The sequence below is a fragment of the Lagenorhynchus albirostris genome, chromosome 14, assembly GCF_949774975.1.
Source record: "Lagenorhynchus albirostris chromosome 14, mLagAlb1.1, whole genome shotgun sequence".
Lineage (NCBI taxonomy): Eukaryota > Metazoa > Chordata > Mammalia > Artiodactyla > Delphinidae > Lagenorhynchus > Lagenorhynchus albirostris.
Genome location: NC_083108.1, coordinates 69,160,314 through 69,177,070, shown reverse-complemented (window position 1 = coordinate 69,177,070; position 16,757 = coordinate 69,160,314). Strand labels below are relative to the sequence as shown.

General features: G+C 53.1%; 1 protein-coding gene across 2 annotated transcripts in view; it reads left to right on the top strand.

Annotated features, from left to right (window-relative positions):
• MYO18B (myosin XVIIIB) overlaps positions 1-16,757 on the top strand; it is a 235,791-nt gene that overhangs the window by 37,291 nt on the left and 181,743 nt on the right. For both annotated transcript variants that reach the window (XM_060122034.1, XM_060122033.1), the window contains one exon: positions 5,622-5,766. In XM_060122034.1, the coding sequence (XP_059978017.1) occupies positions 5,622-5,766 (145 nt within the window). The remainder of the gene's footprint in view (positions 1-5,621; positions 5,767-16,757) is intronic.

The following is a 16,757-nucleotide window of genomic DNA, read 5'->3' as shown; positions in this document are numbered from 1 at the left end:
CCCGGTTAAATTCGAGTTTCACATAAACATCAAATATTTTTTTTTAACTTAAGTGTGTCCCAAATATTATACGGGCAGGCCTGGAGGGTTGAAGTTGTATCAGAGAGGGCTACCTGGAGGAGGTGAGTACAAGCTGGTCTTGGACTGTGAGAGAAGTTAGGCAGGTGCAGTGAGGCCAGCCTTCCTGCTGCACTGAGCTCCTGATGCAGGGGCAACGCCAGGGGAGAGCCAGCAGTGCAGTGGTTGCAGAGCACAGGGTGAGGGTGTGGGCCCGGGGGGCTGTCAGCTGGAGCAGGGCCAGGTTGTGGGGAAGCCGGCCCTTGGGGTGGTGTTGGCCCTCCGTGGCCGCCTTCGCTCGCTGATGGCCAGCTTCCCCTCCTGGTCCCTGCGCTGCGTCCTCCCTGCCTGCCACATTTCAGCTTTTACTTACTTATTTATTTATAAAATTTAGTTATTTTATTTTTGGCTGCATTGGGTCTTCATTGCAGTGCATGGGCTTCTCACTGTGGTGGCTTCTCTTGTTTCGGAGCACGGGCTCTAGAGTGCAGGCTCAGCAGTTGTGGCGCACGGGCTTAGTTGCTCCGCAGCAGGTGGGATCTTCCCTTCCTGGACCAGGGCTCGAACCTGTGTCCCCTGCGTTGGCAGGCGGATTCTTAAGCACTGCGCCACCAGGGAAACCCCACATTTCAGCTTTAAATGGAACTTATTTGAGATCCGTTAGGACACCAGGACACATTTGAAATCACAAAGCTTTCATATTATTTTCTTCTTTATAATTTATTTTTCCTCAACCTAGACTGATGTTTTAAAAAAGTACCAGCAGCGGTGGTCATAATAATAATAATAATCCTCGCCTCCCAGCAGTTTGCTTCTGGCTGGCAGCAGCCAGGCTTTGGCCCGAGGCGCATTTATTTTTTATGACCCAGGCATCAACTGTGGAGGAATGGGCTCCAGACAGAAGGATGGGGGATCAGGCACTCCTGCCAGGGGCTCTGCCAGGAGCTTTCTCTTACTTAATTCTCCTAAGGACCCTTTGACAGAAGGGATTATTATCACATCTGTTGGTTGGGAGGAGTAATCAGGCTCAGAGAGGTGAAACTACTTGCTTAAGGGCACACAGCTTTTAAGTGGCAGAAGCAGGGAATCCAGGTTGGCCTGACTCCAAATGGTCTCTCTTGTTCGTCCCTCGCTGTCATCTCAGGTCTGTGCCCTGGCTGAAGACCGCGTGCTCTGGGGTGTGCCCCAGTGTGCACCCTTGGGTCACTTCTTCTCTCTCAGCTTCAGTTTTTCCCCCTGTGGAATGGGTGGAGCAACACCCTGATCCTCGGTCTGCTCCTAGGGTGGGTGCTCAGTAAAGAATCTGGCGTATAGTGACTCTGTCCCTCCCCACCTGGGTGGCCTTGGGCAAGTGCCTCAGCCTCTCTGAGCCTCAGTTTCTCCTCTGACAATTGGAGAGACTCACAGCTGCCTTACAAGGTAAGAGCACCTAGTGCAGCATTGTAGGTGCTCAGTTAACCCTTCTCTTCTCCCTCCTTAAATGGACTTGCAGTGCCCGGAGAGAACGTGGACCCGTCAGTGTTGAGGTAAAGGGAGCCCCTGGCTATGGCTGGACACCTGTCCTGCCCTCCCCGTGGTCTCCGTCAAGTTCACCCACCTGTGCAGGCACCCACGTTTCTTTTGCAAATGAACAGAGTCAGCGTTCTGCATTTCCCTCCCAGATCCGGCTCCAGATCCAGGGGCTGGAACCGTGGGAATCCTTCCAGCCCTGGGTTGGTTGGTTAGAGACACAGGGGAGCCCACCCTGGCTCTGGAGGAGGGGGTGTGGTCTACATCCCCGTGAAGCAGAGTGCGACCCCTGGCCGAACTGTGCTTATAGCCAGGGGCAGAACTCCAGGGGCCGGCTCCCTCGGCCAGGGAGGCCCCCGGTGCCGCGCCCTCCACCAGAGAGCAGCGCCAGGCTGCAGACCGTGGCTCTCTGCGGCCCTGCACCCTGTGAGAGAGACCTGCACGTGCCCCCTCAGGGGGCTTGGCACCTAACGCACCATGTCTTCCAGCCCCGCGCCCTTCTGCTAGGAGACCCTGCCTGCCTGCCTGCCTGCCTGCCCAGCGCCCGCTTCTCCTGCTCGTGCTGGTGGCTTCATACAGTGCTTCTTCCCAGAAGTCGCCTCCTTACCCGCCCCCCCAGGCCCAGCACTCACCCTGTGCTGTCAGTGTCTGTCTGCACATCTGTCCCTCTTATTGGACTGGGAGCCCCTCAAGGACGGGCCACGCCTGATTCACTTGCCAGGGACTGCTGTGCAGCAGCAGGGAAGGTGTCCCTGGAAGGCCTGACAGCCTGGGCAAAGGCATGGGGTCGAGCCCAGCATTAACTGAGTGCCACTGTGTGCTGGGCACTGTGCTGGTGCTTTACACGCTTCAACTCATTTAATCCTCACGGTGGCCTGGGAGGAGGTTTGGCTGTTATTTTCATTCTACAGTCGTGGAAACTGAGCCCCCAGTGCAAGGGCAAGAGATTTGTGCAGTCACACCGCAGGGACGCAGAGCCGAGAGAACACGCAGTTCCGTCTGCCTCCAAATCCAGACCTGGCCCCTCTCTGCATTGTCGGGATCTCCTGCGTGCTCTAAGTGCAGCCCAGCTGAATGTGGAGAGAACATTTTGGATTTTAGTTTTTGCACGAAATTACCTGCCATCTTGGGGTAACCTTTAGTCTTTAGTTGCATCAGACGAAGCCTGGGCATCTTCCGAGCCAGCTTTTACTTTTTCACTTCTTTTTTTCAATTCAGTTGAGACATACAGTCAAATGTTTATGAAAGCACTAATTTTAAGTGTACAACTCAGTGATGATTATATTCTTACACGCACCTGCGACCCCACACCAGCTCAACATCTAGAACATTCCTCATTCCAGTAAAGGCTCCCTTGAGTCCCCACCCCATCAGAGGCATCCCTCCCACCTGAGTTATCATCCGAACTTCTCTTCCCGTAGGGTAGTTTTGCCACATCTGGACTTCATGTAACCAGAATCCACAGTGCGTGTTCTTTTGTACGTGGCTCCTTTGTCTCACGTGGAATCTGTGGGGTTCATACACGTGCTTGCATGATCAGTGACATGATCTTTTTCATTGCTGCGTGGTACCCCATCACTGTGCCCTGGCTGGACCACCCACTGTTTATCCATTCTCTTCTTGGTAGACATTTTGGCCGTGAGTGGATTTATCCCACTGATCTGATTTCTATTTTCGTGATTTTGAGGCAGGGACTGGCTTTTGTCAGGACATTATGCAGAGGTGTCTGGCTCCCTAGAACTTTAGGAACTGTAAACATCCTCGTGATTCTGATTGCTTTAGATCAGAAGCATATATACTCATCCCTCCGTGTCTTCTGTTGCAGCAGAGACTGGGGGAGGTGGGGAGGAGAGAAAAAGAAGCAAACAAGCTTTAGTGGAAGTTTTCTAATTCTCCTGTTCGTATGAGCGAAGTGGCAGATGATGGAGTCTGCCTGTAATTTAAAGTCAAATGCTCATGGCTGACAGTGGGAGCCATAATAAATGTGTTGCCGCTGTCCTTTTGGTGTCCTTTCTCTGCTACTTTGAAATCTCATAAATAACCAAGAGCATGTTGGTAAGATGCCTTCCTCTCCTCCGTTTGCTCCAGCGGAGCAGCTGCAGTTGCTAGGTTGAGCTCCTCGTTGCTAGGGTTTTTGTGGTCCTGTGGTGCCCCAGAAATATGATGGATCAGTGGAACATGCTTTTGCTATTAATTGAAATGTTTCCACAGCGAATCTCTCAATGTCACTGCGTGCTTTGACATTGTCCCAATAGGTCAATGATCCTTGCAGGTTTCTTTCGCAGTTAGAAGAAGTGGCTTGAGTGGAGGGGACAAGTGGCCTGGACGGGGAGTCAGAAAGCCTGATTCTAATCCTGTATCTGATACTAACTTGCCGTGTGACCTTGGGCAAGCGTTGTCCCCACTCTAAGCATTGGACTCGATAAAATTCAAGGACCTTCCAGCTTTGACAGCTTACAGTTCATCACCCAAGCTCTGTCAACAGGCCAAGTGCAAATCAGGTCCTCATTATCTGTTGGAGGATTATTGACGAAAGAATTCTCATCCCCAGCTCACTTCCTCTCAACCCAGCAGGCTTCTGGGTCGCGTCTCCTTGGCCAGATGGCGTGTGTGGAGTTAGGAGTTTCAGACTAATTTTAATATTCAATCAGACATAATTGGGGGAACTTCCCTGGTGGCACAGTGGTTGAGAATCCGCCTGCCAGTGCAGGGGACACGGGTTCGAGCCCTGGTCCAGGAAGATCCCACATGTTGCAGAGCAACTAAGCCCGTGCGCCATAACTACTGAGCCTGTGCTCTAGAGCCCATGAGCCACAACTACGGAGCCTACGTGCCACAACTACTGAAGCCCATGCACCTAGAGCCCGTGCTCTGCAACAAAAGAGGCCACCGCAATGAGAAGCCCGCGCACCACAACAAAGAATAGCCCCTGCTCGCCGCAACTAGAGGAGGCCCGTGCACAGCAATGAAGACCCAAGGCAGCCAAAAATAAATAGATAAATAAATATATAAATTTATTCTTTAAAAAAAGCAAACATAATGGGGATCCTAAATCTGAAAAAGGAAAAGTGATACCCTACAACCCATAAACATCTGCTCATACTATTTTCTGTTTCCTGCTTAAAAATCTTCGGCAGTTTCCCTCTGCGTGCCCCGGGGATGGCAGACAGGGTCTGTTTCAGTTGCTGAGGCAGACCATTGGGTGGGGCTGCAAGGGGGGACATCCCGAAAAGGATCTGGACTCGCTGGTTTGCTGTGGGGTCTTCCTCGATTGGTGGTGTCTGCCCCGGGTCCAGGAGTGTAAATAAGGATGCGTGTTTGTCCATTGTGGCTGGAGTTTTAAGCCTATGCCCTTTCATACTGTGTTTGAGGCCTTCTCCATGGCACCGGCCAGCTTCTCGTGCTTATTTCCTCCCCCACTCTGTCTGCCCCACCTCCAAAAATACCTGCTTCTCTGTCCACGTTCAGTTGAACACCTGTTGTCTCCAAAGATGTCCTTTGTTCCCGTTGTCCCCTCTGCCCGCCAGGTCTTCTATCCCATCCAGTTGGTCAGCTCTACCTATTTGTCTTTCAGACTTCAATCACAATCTTGTCTCATCTTCTGCGACATTCTCTTTGACTCTCTTGAGTGGGATTAATTGGCCAGGCCCTCCTCTGAGATCCCACAGTCCCCCCACTTAGCTGTTTCGCACTTAGTTGTTTTTAAGTCTCTTTCCACTCCTAGCTTGAGAGGTCCTCAAAGTCAAGTTCTGGATTTCGCTCATCTCTGTCTCTCCAGAGCCCAGCATGGTGCAGAGCCTCAGTAAATCTGTTGAATGAACACACGAGTGAATAAAAATCATGTCGCCTTCCGAAGTCAGATGGAAATGATTTTTGTAACTTTCCCAGCAGCCTGAGTTCCGTGTGTCAGTACTCCCCAGCTTAATCGTGGGTGATTTGCCATGGTCGTAAAATGACCACACATTCCCCTCAGACCGCGCCCTGCTTCCACTTGCAAGTTTGCATTTCCTCCACCGTGACGGCCTGTTTGTCTTCCTCTCTCCCCTTGCTCTCAGCCTGAAGACAAGCAGAGGGCGGCAGCTGCCTTCGCCCAGCTCCAGGGCGCCATGGAGACGCTGGGCATTTTGGAGAGCGAGCAGAGGGCCATTTGGCGGGTGTTGGCAGCCATCTACCACCTGGGTGCAGCGGGGGCCTGCAAAGGTACGTGCTTGCCGCCGGACTCACCTGGGCTGCCGGCTGTCTCCACCAGCAGGTGCCTGACAAGGCCCTTCTTTCCGTGAGGTGGGACAGGGTCAGCCTGTCATCTTCCACGTCTCTGGGACTGCTCTCGGGGAGGCTGCCGAACCAGGCGTGCCGAGAAGGCAGCGGGCTGGGTGTTTCAAGCAACCGCGTAACCCAGCACTGTCCAGTGGAACTTTCTGTGATGATAGGGGGAGGTTCTCTGTCCAGTAGGGTGGCCGCTAGCTGTACGTGGCTGTCGAGCTTTTGACATGCAGCTGGTGCAACCGAGGCGTTGAATTTGTCATTGCATTAAATTCTAATTAACATACATTTAAATAGCCACATGTAGCTAGTGGTTACTGTGCTGAGAAGAGACACCCTGAAGCGGGTGAGAGGAGGCTGGGTCCATGCGCTGAAGGTGATGTTTTCCTGTCTAGACATCTTGGAGATGCTCACACCATGTGTGCTGAAGCTCACCCAGCTCTCCTTCTCCTCCCAAACCTGCTCCCCAGCCTTAACTGTCTGTTTGCTTACTGTCCCTACTTCAAGTTGGTCTGCCTCCCCCATCCCTATCCAGTCGTTGACCTTGCCCTGTAGATACTTTCTGTGACAGCATTTCTGTCCTGACTTCTCTATTCTTTCTGTTATCACCTTAGACTAAGTATTTGCTAGTCCCTTTTTTGCTTGGACTATTGAGGTAGCGTCGTTGCATGTGGCTTGGCTCCACCCTCATTGTGGCCACTGGGCTCCTTTCTAAAACGTAGACCTGTTGTGCCATTCCCTGCTTACACTCCTCCCGAGGCTGTCTCTTGTCTGCTACATCAAGTAAAATTCCTTGACTTGGCATTCAAGGCTCCTCGCTTCCCTAACCAGACTCCTGTGCCGTTGCGTTTGGCACTACGAAAGGTCCCGGGGAGACGGTCACTGTCAAGAGCAGTGTGGCTCCTGCCTTCGTGGGGCTTGTGGTACCTTATACTGTGATTGTGTCTTTGTCTAGCTGTTTCCTGTAGAGAGTGGCTTCCTTTGGGCCCAGAACATAGAGTTGGAATTTGCTGTTTGAATGGTTACACGTGGGCATGGAGGTCTGTCCTCTGGAGCTGTGTGTTGACTCTGGCTGACATTCTGGGCTATTCCTCTGTGGGGCAGCAGACTTCTTTGGAATATGCTGGCATGTTATTCCTGCCATTCCCATACCCGTGGGCCTTGTGGCCTGTTCTTTTGATTTTCATACTCTTGAGCTGCATTGGTCCACTGATTTGATTTTGGACATTTCTAGAAGTTATGCTGAGTCAGAAATAGGTAGGGTAGGGGGTCCACAGTTGGTCCAAGCCAAGGGCAGACATGCTTAACTGGGCAAACATGGAAAAATCAAATGCCACTTGCCTTTTCCAAAAATCAGCCGTGGGCCCTGCTCAACGCCCTGACCATTTGGAAATCAGCCAGCTTTGTAAATGGACTGGGATTGGGGATGTCATTGCACAGTTCAGATCAGAAAAGCTGTTGGAAGGTTTAGAGTTGGGTCACAGGCATCTATAGATTGGGGATGTGTGGAAGGAAGCAAACCTATTTTACAGAATAGAAAACTGAGGCTCAGAAGGTCTAGGTGCAATGAACTCCAGGCTGGGGACTCCCTGATGGTGCAGTGGTTAAGAATCTGCCTGCCAATGCAGGGGACACAGGTTCGAGCCCTGGTCCGGGAAGATTCCACATGCCACGGAGCAGCTAAGCCCGTGCACCACAACTACTGAGCCTGCGCTCTAGAGCCCGTGTTCCACAACAGGAGAAGCCACCACAGTGAGAAGCCTGTGCACCGCAACGAAGAGTAGCCCCTGCTCCCCGCAACTGGAGAAAAGCCCGCGCAGCAACGAAGACCCAACACAGCCCCCCTCCAAAAAACTCCAGGCTATGGGCACTTGAAGGAGGCAGATTTGAGTTCAAAACCAAACTTCTCTGAGTTTCAGAGAGGCCTTCTCTTTCATTGGGCCAAGACTGGGGTTGGTGTGAGGATTAAATGGAGTAAAGAAGAGAAAGCTGAATTAAGCTGCTTTCCCCGGAGGCACACCCTGAGACAAAAATTGCATGTGGGCTTTGGGGGAGGGGGGGTATCAGGAGGAACCAATAGGGAAGTGAGGGAAGAAAGGCAGGTGATGCTGGAGCCTTAAGGAGTGGATTAGCTCTGGGAAGTGGGGGGGCCAGTATCTCTCGGGACCTCTGGGAGACTCTGAAGAACATGTCTCCTCATCGAGTATTACCCGAGGGGCGAGGGAGCCGGGATATTGATCTATACCGCCTCCTGCTTCTCCCTGGTTGAAGGTTGCTCCTGGGGAGCATTCCCCCCTGCCCTTCCAGCCTGCTCCATGCATGAGCTGAGCATGTTCCGGCAGCCAGGAAAGCAGAGAGGCGCAGACAGGTACCTGTAGTGACAGGCCAGGGACACGTGTGGCGTGGTATGTACGGAATGGCCAGGGTGAGGGGTGGTGGACAGGTCATCCGTGCTTCTAGCTCAAGGCAGTCCCTCAGTAGACTGTGTTGTTGAGCCTGGGTTAGGTGACTCTCTCAGGGTGTCACAGCCACGTGCCTCTCTGCTTTGCTCAACTTAAATAGGCTTGCTCCCTCCCGGCACTTAGCAAAGCCTAGGGAGAGAACAAGGCGGTTGGGACCTACCTTCCGATTTCCATTGTCACACTTGAAACCTCTCTGCCTCTGATGTGACAAAACGGAGGCTAAGGGAGCCCCCAGTCTATTGACCTGTCACCAGAGAAGTTTGATGCCTGACTTCCTTCTCCTGAGGCTCATGGGGCACCCGATGTGGGCTCGGGACTCATGCCTGTAGCTGCCTGTAACAATAAAAGAGAAAGGCACATTTATAAATATTTTATTAATACATGATTATGGCAGTAATTCCTCCCAGCCTCCCCCCACCCCACCTTATAAATTATTTTAAGAGGAGCTGCTGTCAGTCTGCCTGAGAGGCCTGCTTCATGATTTACTTACTATATATGCTGCTTTGGAAGACTTAATAATAGGTTGCTCTAAAATCAGCTATTAAGAATTTCAAAGTCATATATAAACGTCTTTGCTTTGTGTCATAACAGATCATTTCGAAATATATTAAGAATCATTTCCGTTAATCAGGTTTTTTTTTTTCATTAATACGATGCTCTCCTTGCAGCGCACCCAGCTTCCTTAACTTATTTTGAAAGTCCTGATCCTGTTTTTAAAAACCAATATCAGTCCCTGTGGGTAGATTTCAGGCCTTATAACTGGACTTAGGATGTTTGAACTGTTTCAGCAGTAACGACAACCACCGCTAATATCGGTTTAGCGTTTGATGGTTTCAGAAGCACTTGTACCTCTCTTGTGCCTTTTGATCTGATTGGATGCATACAATAACCTGGTGAGGAAGGATAGTGCCATGGGCAAGAGTCAGCCTCCTGGCTTGGCTTCTCTGAACCTCAGTTTTCTCCTCTGTAAAATGGGGCTAATGATGGCACCCACTTTGTAGGCTTGTCGTGAGGATTAAATGAGTCAGTGCCAAACGCGTGGAGCACAGGACTTGGCTCACGGCTTTATAAGAGGAGGAATGCGGTTTACCTGATGTTGCACAGCTAGTATGTTCCAGAGTGAGGTTTGGAACCACAGCCGGTCTCCCTGCAAAGACCACTCCCCTTCCCTAGACTTTGCAGAGGGCTGTTAGGGTCATTCCTTGCTGGAGAATTGACCTGTTTTCCTGGGCCCTGTGCTGAGTGCTTATAGACGTGATGTCACTGCACAGCCTTAGACTAGCCCAGGAGGAGCGAGAACTATTAGATGCCCATTTTACAGATGAGGAGACTGAGGCCTGCCAGAGAGGTTCATCCTCATCCCCAAGGGCACACCGCTAAAGCCAGAGGTGGGATTTGGACCCAGGTCTGCCCAGGCACTGAGCCTAACCTCTGAGACGACACCTCTGGTCTCCCTGGCCCTGTGTGCCACTGCTTCTGGCCTCACAGGCTCCAAGGGCTGGTGATGTCACTTTTTCACTGGGGTGCCCTATTTTGACTCATGACACTTCTGACACCAAATGTGTGGGGCTTTCCTTACACCAACCAGTCCTCTGATTCTCCGGACACCAATTGGGTGTCCTACAGTTTAGTCCACTCCTGTTACTACTTGGAGTTAGTGCAGGTTACGGGCTCGGGCCCACAAGACTGTACCACTTCAGACATTGTTCATAAGTTTGGGCCACCTGTACTTCTGATGGACCAGCTATAAAGTTGGGCTCCCACAGACCCCTCCTTGGTTTGATAATTCGCTAGAATGGCTCACAGAACTTAGGAGGGCTTTTACTTACCAGTGCCTGTTTATCGTAAGGCATACAACTCAGGAACCGCCAAACACAAGAGATGCGCAGGGCAAGTTATAGAGCAAGGGACTTCCCTGCCTTCACTGTGCGACCCTCCCGGCACCTCAGTGTGTTCAGTGACCTGGAAGCTCTCTGAGCCCCATCGTTCGGGGTTTTTGGAGGTTTCATTACACAGGCATGATTGATTAAATCATTTTAATCAATCACGGCCCCAGCACACTCCTGGGGGCTCCTGAGTCTCCTCTCTTGGGAGAGTGGCATTAGGCCCCCACTGACCCCTGAGTTCCTGCAGGGCGCTGCCACCGTGACCTTCCCCCACCACCTTCTGGGTCCCTCCAGCCCGTATGACTTGGTGTTCTTGACCCCAGGAGTCTGGCTGCCTGTGGGGCTCTGGATCACCCTGTCATCAGCAGTGCCCCGGGCAGCGTCGGAGTCAGAGAGGGCACCTCCCCCACCACCCAGAATGTGGCAGAGCAGCGACACGGGCGTCTCGAAGTCAGCTAGTCCTGGGTTCAGGGCTCAGCTTGGGCTCTTACTTAGCTGTGTGTGACCTCGGCCAAGTTCTGGGGCTCGCCCGAGCCTCCTCTGGAAGAGGGAGAAGGGGCGGCAGAGAGCCGTCTGGGGTAACACACGGCTGCGGTGCTGGTAATGCTCTCGCTCTGGGCTGCCTCCCATGGGCAGGCCCGGTGGCTGCTGGCTTGGCCGGTCATCGTAAAGAGGCCGTGTCCTTCCCTCTCTCTGCACTGTCTCCACCTTCTTTCTGTTTCTCAGGCTCACTGTCCCTGCTGGGTCCCTTGGGAAGGCCGTGGGAGGGGGCCCTGGGGGCTGCCTCGGTATGGCAGGCAGAAACCCCTGGGTGATTTGACGCGGGATGGTTTGCTGTGAACCAAGACTCATGGCCTGGGCTGTCCCTCAGGAGCCATCAGGGAACCACTTATCCAGCCTCGTGTTTCTTTCCTTTGGCAAAATGTGGCCCATGGAACAATCAGCTCACCCATGCGTTTTGAATGGCAGCAAACAGATGTTCTCTGGAGCTCACTTGACAAGGAGAGGGCGGGGGAGGAGGGACGTGCTGGGCCCTGCAGTGGGCGGGGCCGGCCGTGAGTTCAGGCTTCTCCACCTCCTGGCTGTGTGATTTAACCTGTGCAAGAGATTTTACCTCTCTGGACCGCAGCTTCCGTGCCTGTAAAATGGTAAACCCTGTCTACCTTCTGCATCGTTAGTCAGGTAATGGCTGCATCCCGCCCACCTGGCACATAGGCGGGGTTCAGCAAGCCCTGACTCCCTTCTCTTTGCAAAGTGCTTTTTGTCATCTGTTGGCTCTGTTGGCATCAAAGCCTGCCCTGACGTGGGCCGGGTCGGGGTGGAGAACTCAAGCCCCCAGGGAATGCAGCTCCTTGCTTAAGGGCACATGGTGAAACCTCTGTGCTAGTGATCGGCAGCTTCAGAACCGGGGTCCAGTTCCAGACTCTCAGTCCAGTGCTCTTTCCACAGCTTCAAGGAAGGTTCTGAGGGCCAGGGAGAGTGTGGGGTAGTGGTCAGAGCAGTCAGGAGTGACACAGTCTTGTGCTCAAGTGGAAGTGAGGATTCCAGCACTTGCTAGCTTTGGGACTGGTCACGTGACCTTGCTGCATAACAAATCAGCCCCATGTTGTTCCGTGGCTTGAACAGTGATCATTTTATTATCTCCCCAAGCTCCTGGGGGTCTGCAGTTTGGAAGGGCTTGGCTGGGCTGCAGTCAGAGGGTGGCTGACCCAGAAACAGTGGGGCTGGAGTCGCCGGGACTAGCCAGGCACCTCCGTCTCTCCGAGCCTCAGATCTTGGGTCCCCAGCGTGGGCCTGTTTGGGCTTCCTTGTGGCCTGGTGGCTTCGGGGCTCCAAGGAAGCTTCCAGAGAGCAGCATGGAAACTGCATCACCTCTTCTGAGCTGGCCTCAGCTATCATGCAGTGTCACTGCTGCCATGCTCCGTGTCACAGCTTCAAGGGCCAGGCAGTCTAGACTCCAGCCCTGGATGGGGGAGTGACGAGGTGAGAGATACTGCTGTGGCGATATGTTGGTTGAGAAAGGAACTTAAGCTTTGTGAGACTCAGGTGTCCGACCTGTAAGATGGGATTGAAAACAGTAGTGACTTCACAGGTCTGCTGAGCAGATGAAGTGAAATGTATGTCAAGGGCTAAGCTCAGTGCCAGGCACTTGTCAGAGCTGCTGTTGTGAATCAGGGCATCACAAAGCTTGGAGATACTTCCCGGCTCCCTCCTGGCAGGAGGATGCTCCTGGGATGTCTGCTCCCTACTTTTATTACCAGTGCCCCCCAGTATCCTCTGATGCCCTTAAAGACCCTTTTCCCACAGGAGAGTAAATCAAGGAGGAACTCGGAGCCCTTTTTTTTTTTTTTAAATTTTAAAATTTATTTATTTATTTATGGCTGTGTTGGGTCTTCGTTTCTGTGCGAGGGCTTTCTCTAGTTGCGGCAAGCGGGGGCCACTCTTCATCACGGTGCGCGGGCCTCTCACTATCGTGGCCTCTCTTGTTGCAGAGCACAGGCTCCAGACGTGCAGGCTCAGTAGTTGTGGCGCACGGGCCTAGTTGCTCAGCGGCATGTGGGATCTTCCCAGACCAGGGCTCGAACCCGTGTCTCCTGCATTGGCAGGCAGATTCTCAACGACTGCGCCACCAGGGAAGCCCTAGGAGCCCTTTTTGCAGCAAGAAACAATTCTCTGTCTCAGGACCTCTTGGCTGTGTGAGATTAAAACCAGTCACGACCCTCTTCTCAGGAACGTTCCCTGAACAAAATGCTCCCGTGATCTTGCTGTCCTGCATGTCAGCCCAAGGCTGGGAGTCACTTACCTGTGTTCTCTCCTTTAATTCCCACAGCAACCATGACAGGTAGGTAGGGAGGGAATTCCAACTTGGCAGTTCAGGCTGCTGAGGCTCAGAGAGGTTATGTAACTTTGCGGAGGCCAAACAGCACCACGTGGTGGACAAGGTTAGAATCAGTGCCTGTCTGCCTCCAAAGCTAGTGTCCTTCTCCTCTATGAGGCCACTCATCTGGCCCAGTCCTTGGGTGCATTTTGGGTGCTCGGACCTCCACCTCCCCTCTAAGAGCAGCTTCTCAGCTCTGTCCCCAGTCTCCGTTCCCTCACCTGGAAGGGCATCCGCTAAGCAGAACCGAGGCAGGAGAGCTCGGAATCGAGGCTAACAGCATGGGCTCTGGGGCCAGGCAGACCTGTGTTTCACCCTAGTTCTCCTGCGTGATCTGTGACTCTCTCCACCTCTGAGGCTCAGTGTCCTCATCTGTAGAATGGGGATAACAGTCCTTGGGAGGCTTAAGTTATTCAGTTTGAATGTGTAAAGCCCGGCCACCCTTGTTGTTATTGCTATTATTATTGTTAATGGAAAACCTGCCCACCATCCAGGCATTTGCCCGGCAGAGCTTGAGTCTACAAAGGTGACTCGGGCTGGTCTTTAATCCTCTCCAGTCCCTGTGGTCCCGTAGCTGTAAGGGATGTACACCCTCCCTAGAAAGTCTGAGCCTCTTTGTCACTCTGCCCGCTGTCCCTCATTACTCCGTAAAGATGACAGTACTGTTCAGAACCCAAATCACAAGGATGTGTTACCTGCCTTGAGGGCCCAGTTGCTTCGCTCTCCTTTGGCTCTGAAGGCTGATGGGAGGTTTAATTATTTGTCTGTTACTAAATTTGCCAGTCTACTTGTTGCTGACCCCATTGCCTAATATATTATGCAGTCGGGCCCATGTATAACCCAGGGGGGCCCTGTAATGGAGTGATAGAGGGAGGCTGCCAGTCGGCCACCACTCCGCGCCTGTCCTAATAAAGACATCAGTCCCTGAATGGATGGGACCGTAACTCGGGGAGCGCCGAGGGGCCTGCAGGAAGAAGAGACGATTGTAATGATGACAGGGACCCAGCCCCCTATCTTCTGCTGGGACCCTGCCCGACATCTTGCAGCCAGGGGAGTCCGTCCAAGGATAGGAGGAGGTGGCCTGATGCTTCCCAAGCCCGGATAAGACGCTGAGCACGGAAGGCCACGGAGATTATAACAGTGATGCTGTCAAAGCAAAGCAGTCACCATATATTCAAGCACTTGGCGAAGTGTTTTACTCTTTTTATTGTTTTAGAACAACTGCACAAATAATACTGCAAAGTGTCTTCCTATGAAAAATGGAAACAATACAGACGAACACAGAATGTCGAAAGCAGGTCCCCCCCCTGCTCCCGTGATCCTCCTGACCTTAAAGGTGACCATTGTTAAGGTGCAAAGGTGACATTTATTACAACTGATGAGCCAATACTGATACACAGTTATTAACCGAAGTCCTCAGTTTACCTTGGGGTTCGCTCTTGGTGTTGTACATTCTCTGGGATTTGACAGGTGTGTCATGTCATGTCGTGTGTTCACCATGACCGTGTGGTCTAGGCTAGTTCCACTGCCCTAACAGGCTGGCTTTTTTTTTCCTCTTAAACTTTTTAATTTGGAATCATCATAGATTCATAAGTAGCTGGAACAGTAACACATCGAGTCCCTGGCCCCTTCCCCCAGTTGTGGCTGCAGACGTGGCTGCAGTCCCTCTCAAAAGCAGAGAGTGGCCGTGGCTGTGTCACTGTGTCCCCAGTGTAGGCCTCACCCTCAGGCCTTTTAGACTGAGCACGAGCTACACCTGTGCACATGACAACTACGGGGGTGGCTGGCTGTCGCTGTTATAATGTAAACAGGTTCACACCGGCTCCATTTCCACGTGCTCTGCGTCTCCGCGTGCCGGGGCCTCTGCCCGTGGCTCACAGCAGCGCCCCTGTTCTCTCCCCTAACTGCAGGGCTTGCCTGGCGAGGGGGCCTCCGTCGATGTCGCACTTCTCCGGCTGATGAGCGTTTGGGCAGTCTCCTGCTGCTTTGGGGGGTTCTAAACAGCGCCACGTGGGCATACGTTCCTGTGTGTAGAGGCGGTGCAGGGGTGAGCGTCCTGGAGCCGTGGTGGCCTGGGCCTGCTGCACCACGGGGCATGTTTGAGGTTGAACATTTCCCTGGACGCGGCTCGATTCCCCTGCCTGTATTCACAAGGGTCGGCTCACTGCAGCCTCACAAGCCCGGGGGGATGTGGGACTGGAGTCTGGGTCTCTGAACACCTGGGCCATGGCTGCATTCATGCTGCTCCATCCCCCCCCGCCCCCCCCCCGTGGCCTCCTTTTCTTCATCCTTTTCCTCCTCCCCCACTCGCCCTCTTCCCCCTCCGCTCCCCCCTTACTGCTCTCCTTCCTCTGTCTCCTCTCCCTCCTTTCTTCCTTTTCTTCTTTTCCTCTATGCCTATTGGGTGGTAGGCCCTCAGCAATGCCATTCTTACATTCCAAGATGAGATTTCCATCTGATCAAGGGAGGGAGACCCAGACAGGCCCGTTGGAGACGCCAGGAGAAAATTCTAGGCAGGAGACATCCAAAGTTCAGAGGGGTCAGCCCCACCCAAGGGGTCCTAGGGCCTGGGACCCTTGAACCGAATCTCTCAAACAGAGCGGAAATCAGGGAGGATGCTCCAGACAGAAGAGCCTCGGTGAGCAGAGGTGTGGTAGCCCGAGCAAGGCCTGGGGCCTCCGTGTCCCCGTCTGCGAGGCGCCAATCCCTGGCACCGGTGCTGCGGGATTGAGAGAGGATTACCATGTGTCCCTAGAGCAGACCCCGCCCCCCCGAAGCTGGTCCCCTCCTGGGCCCTGTCCTCCGCCTGCCTTTCCGTGCCCACAGGCCCCCAGCTGGTGGCTTGGCTCCCTGCCTGACAGCTGCCACAGCCGGGCCTATTCTGGGCCACAGGCAAGGATTGATTCTGCATTTTCTAAGCATATTGAATTCATTTGTTAAGCTGGAATGGCGGCTGTGGGATGTAAACATTTATAGTATAAAAGCCATAAACCGGGCTTCCCTGGTGGCGCAGTGGTTGGGAGTCCGCCTGCCGATGCAGGGGACACGGGTTCGTGCCCCGGTCCGGGAAGATCCCCCATGCCACGGAGAGGGTAGGCACGTGAGCCATGGCCACTGAGCCTGCGCGTCCGGAGCCTGTGCTCCGCAGCAGGAGAGGCCACAACAGGGAGAGGCCCGCGTACCGCAAAAAAAACAAAAAACAAAAAAAAAGCCACAAACTCCTGAAGTGGCTGATGCTAGAAGGCTTCCCTGCCGGCAGCCCCGGGCTTCAGGAGGGCAGGGGGAGGAGGATGGAACCCCCGAGAGACCCGACTTCAGGTTGGCTTAGCCACTCTTGCTGGGTGGCCCTGCAAAAGCCCCTCCCCTCTTTCTGGCCTCTGTTTCCCATAAGTAGTAACAGCAGCTGACTTTTATCCAGTGCTTACAAGGTGCAGGTACTATTCTAAGAGCTTTGGCCATCTCAGTGATCCCCTGGAGTAGGCACCATTACCCCATTTTACAGATGAGGAAACTGAGGCTCAGAGAGGGGAAAGGACTTGCCCAGTGGGGATGGATGGACACTCTCTGGCGTCTCTTTTAGCCTTGCTTATCATAGACTCCAGGAGGCTGTGGCTCAGTGAGGACCTCACCATACGTGCATGTCTCACCCTTCAGTGACAGAGCATAACAATACTGCTGACGGCAGTGATGATGACGTTAATG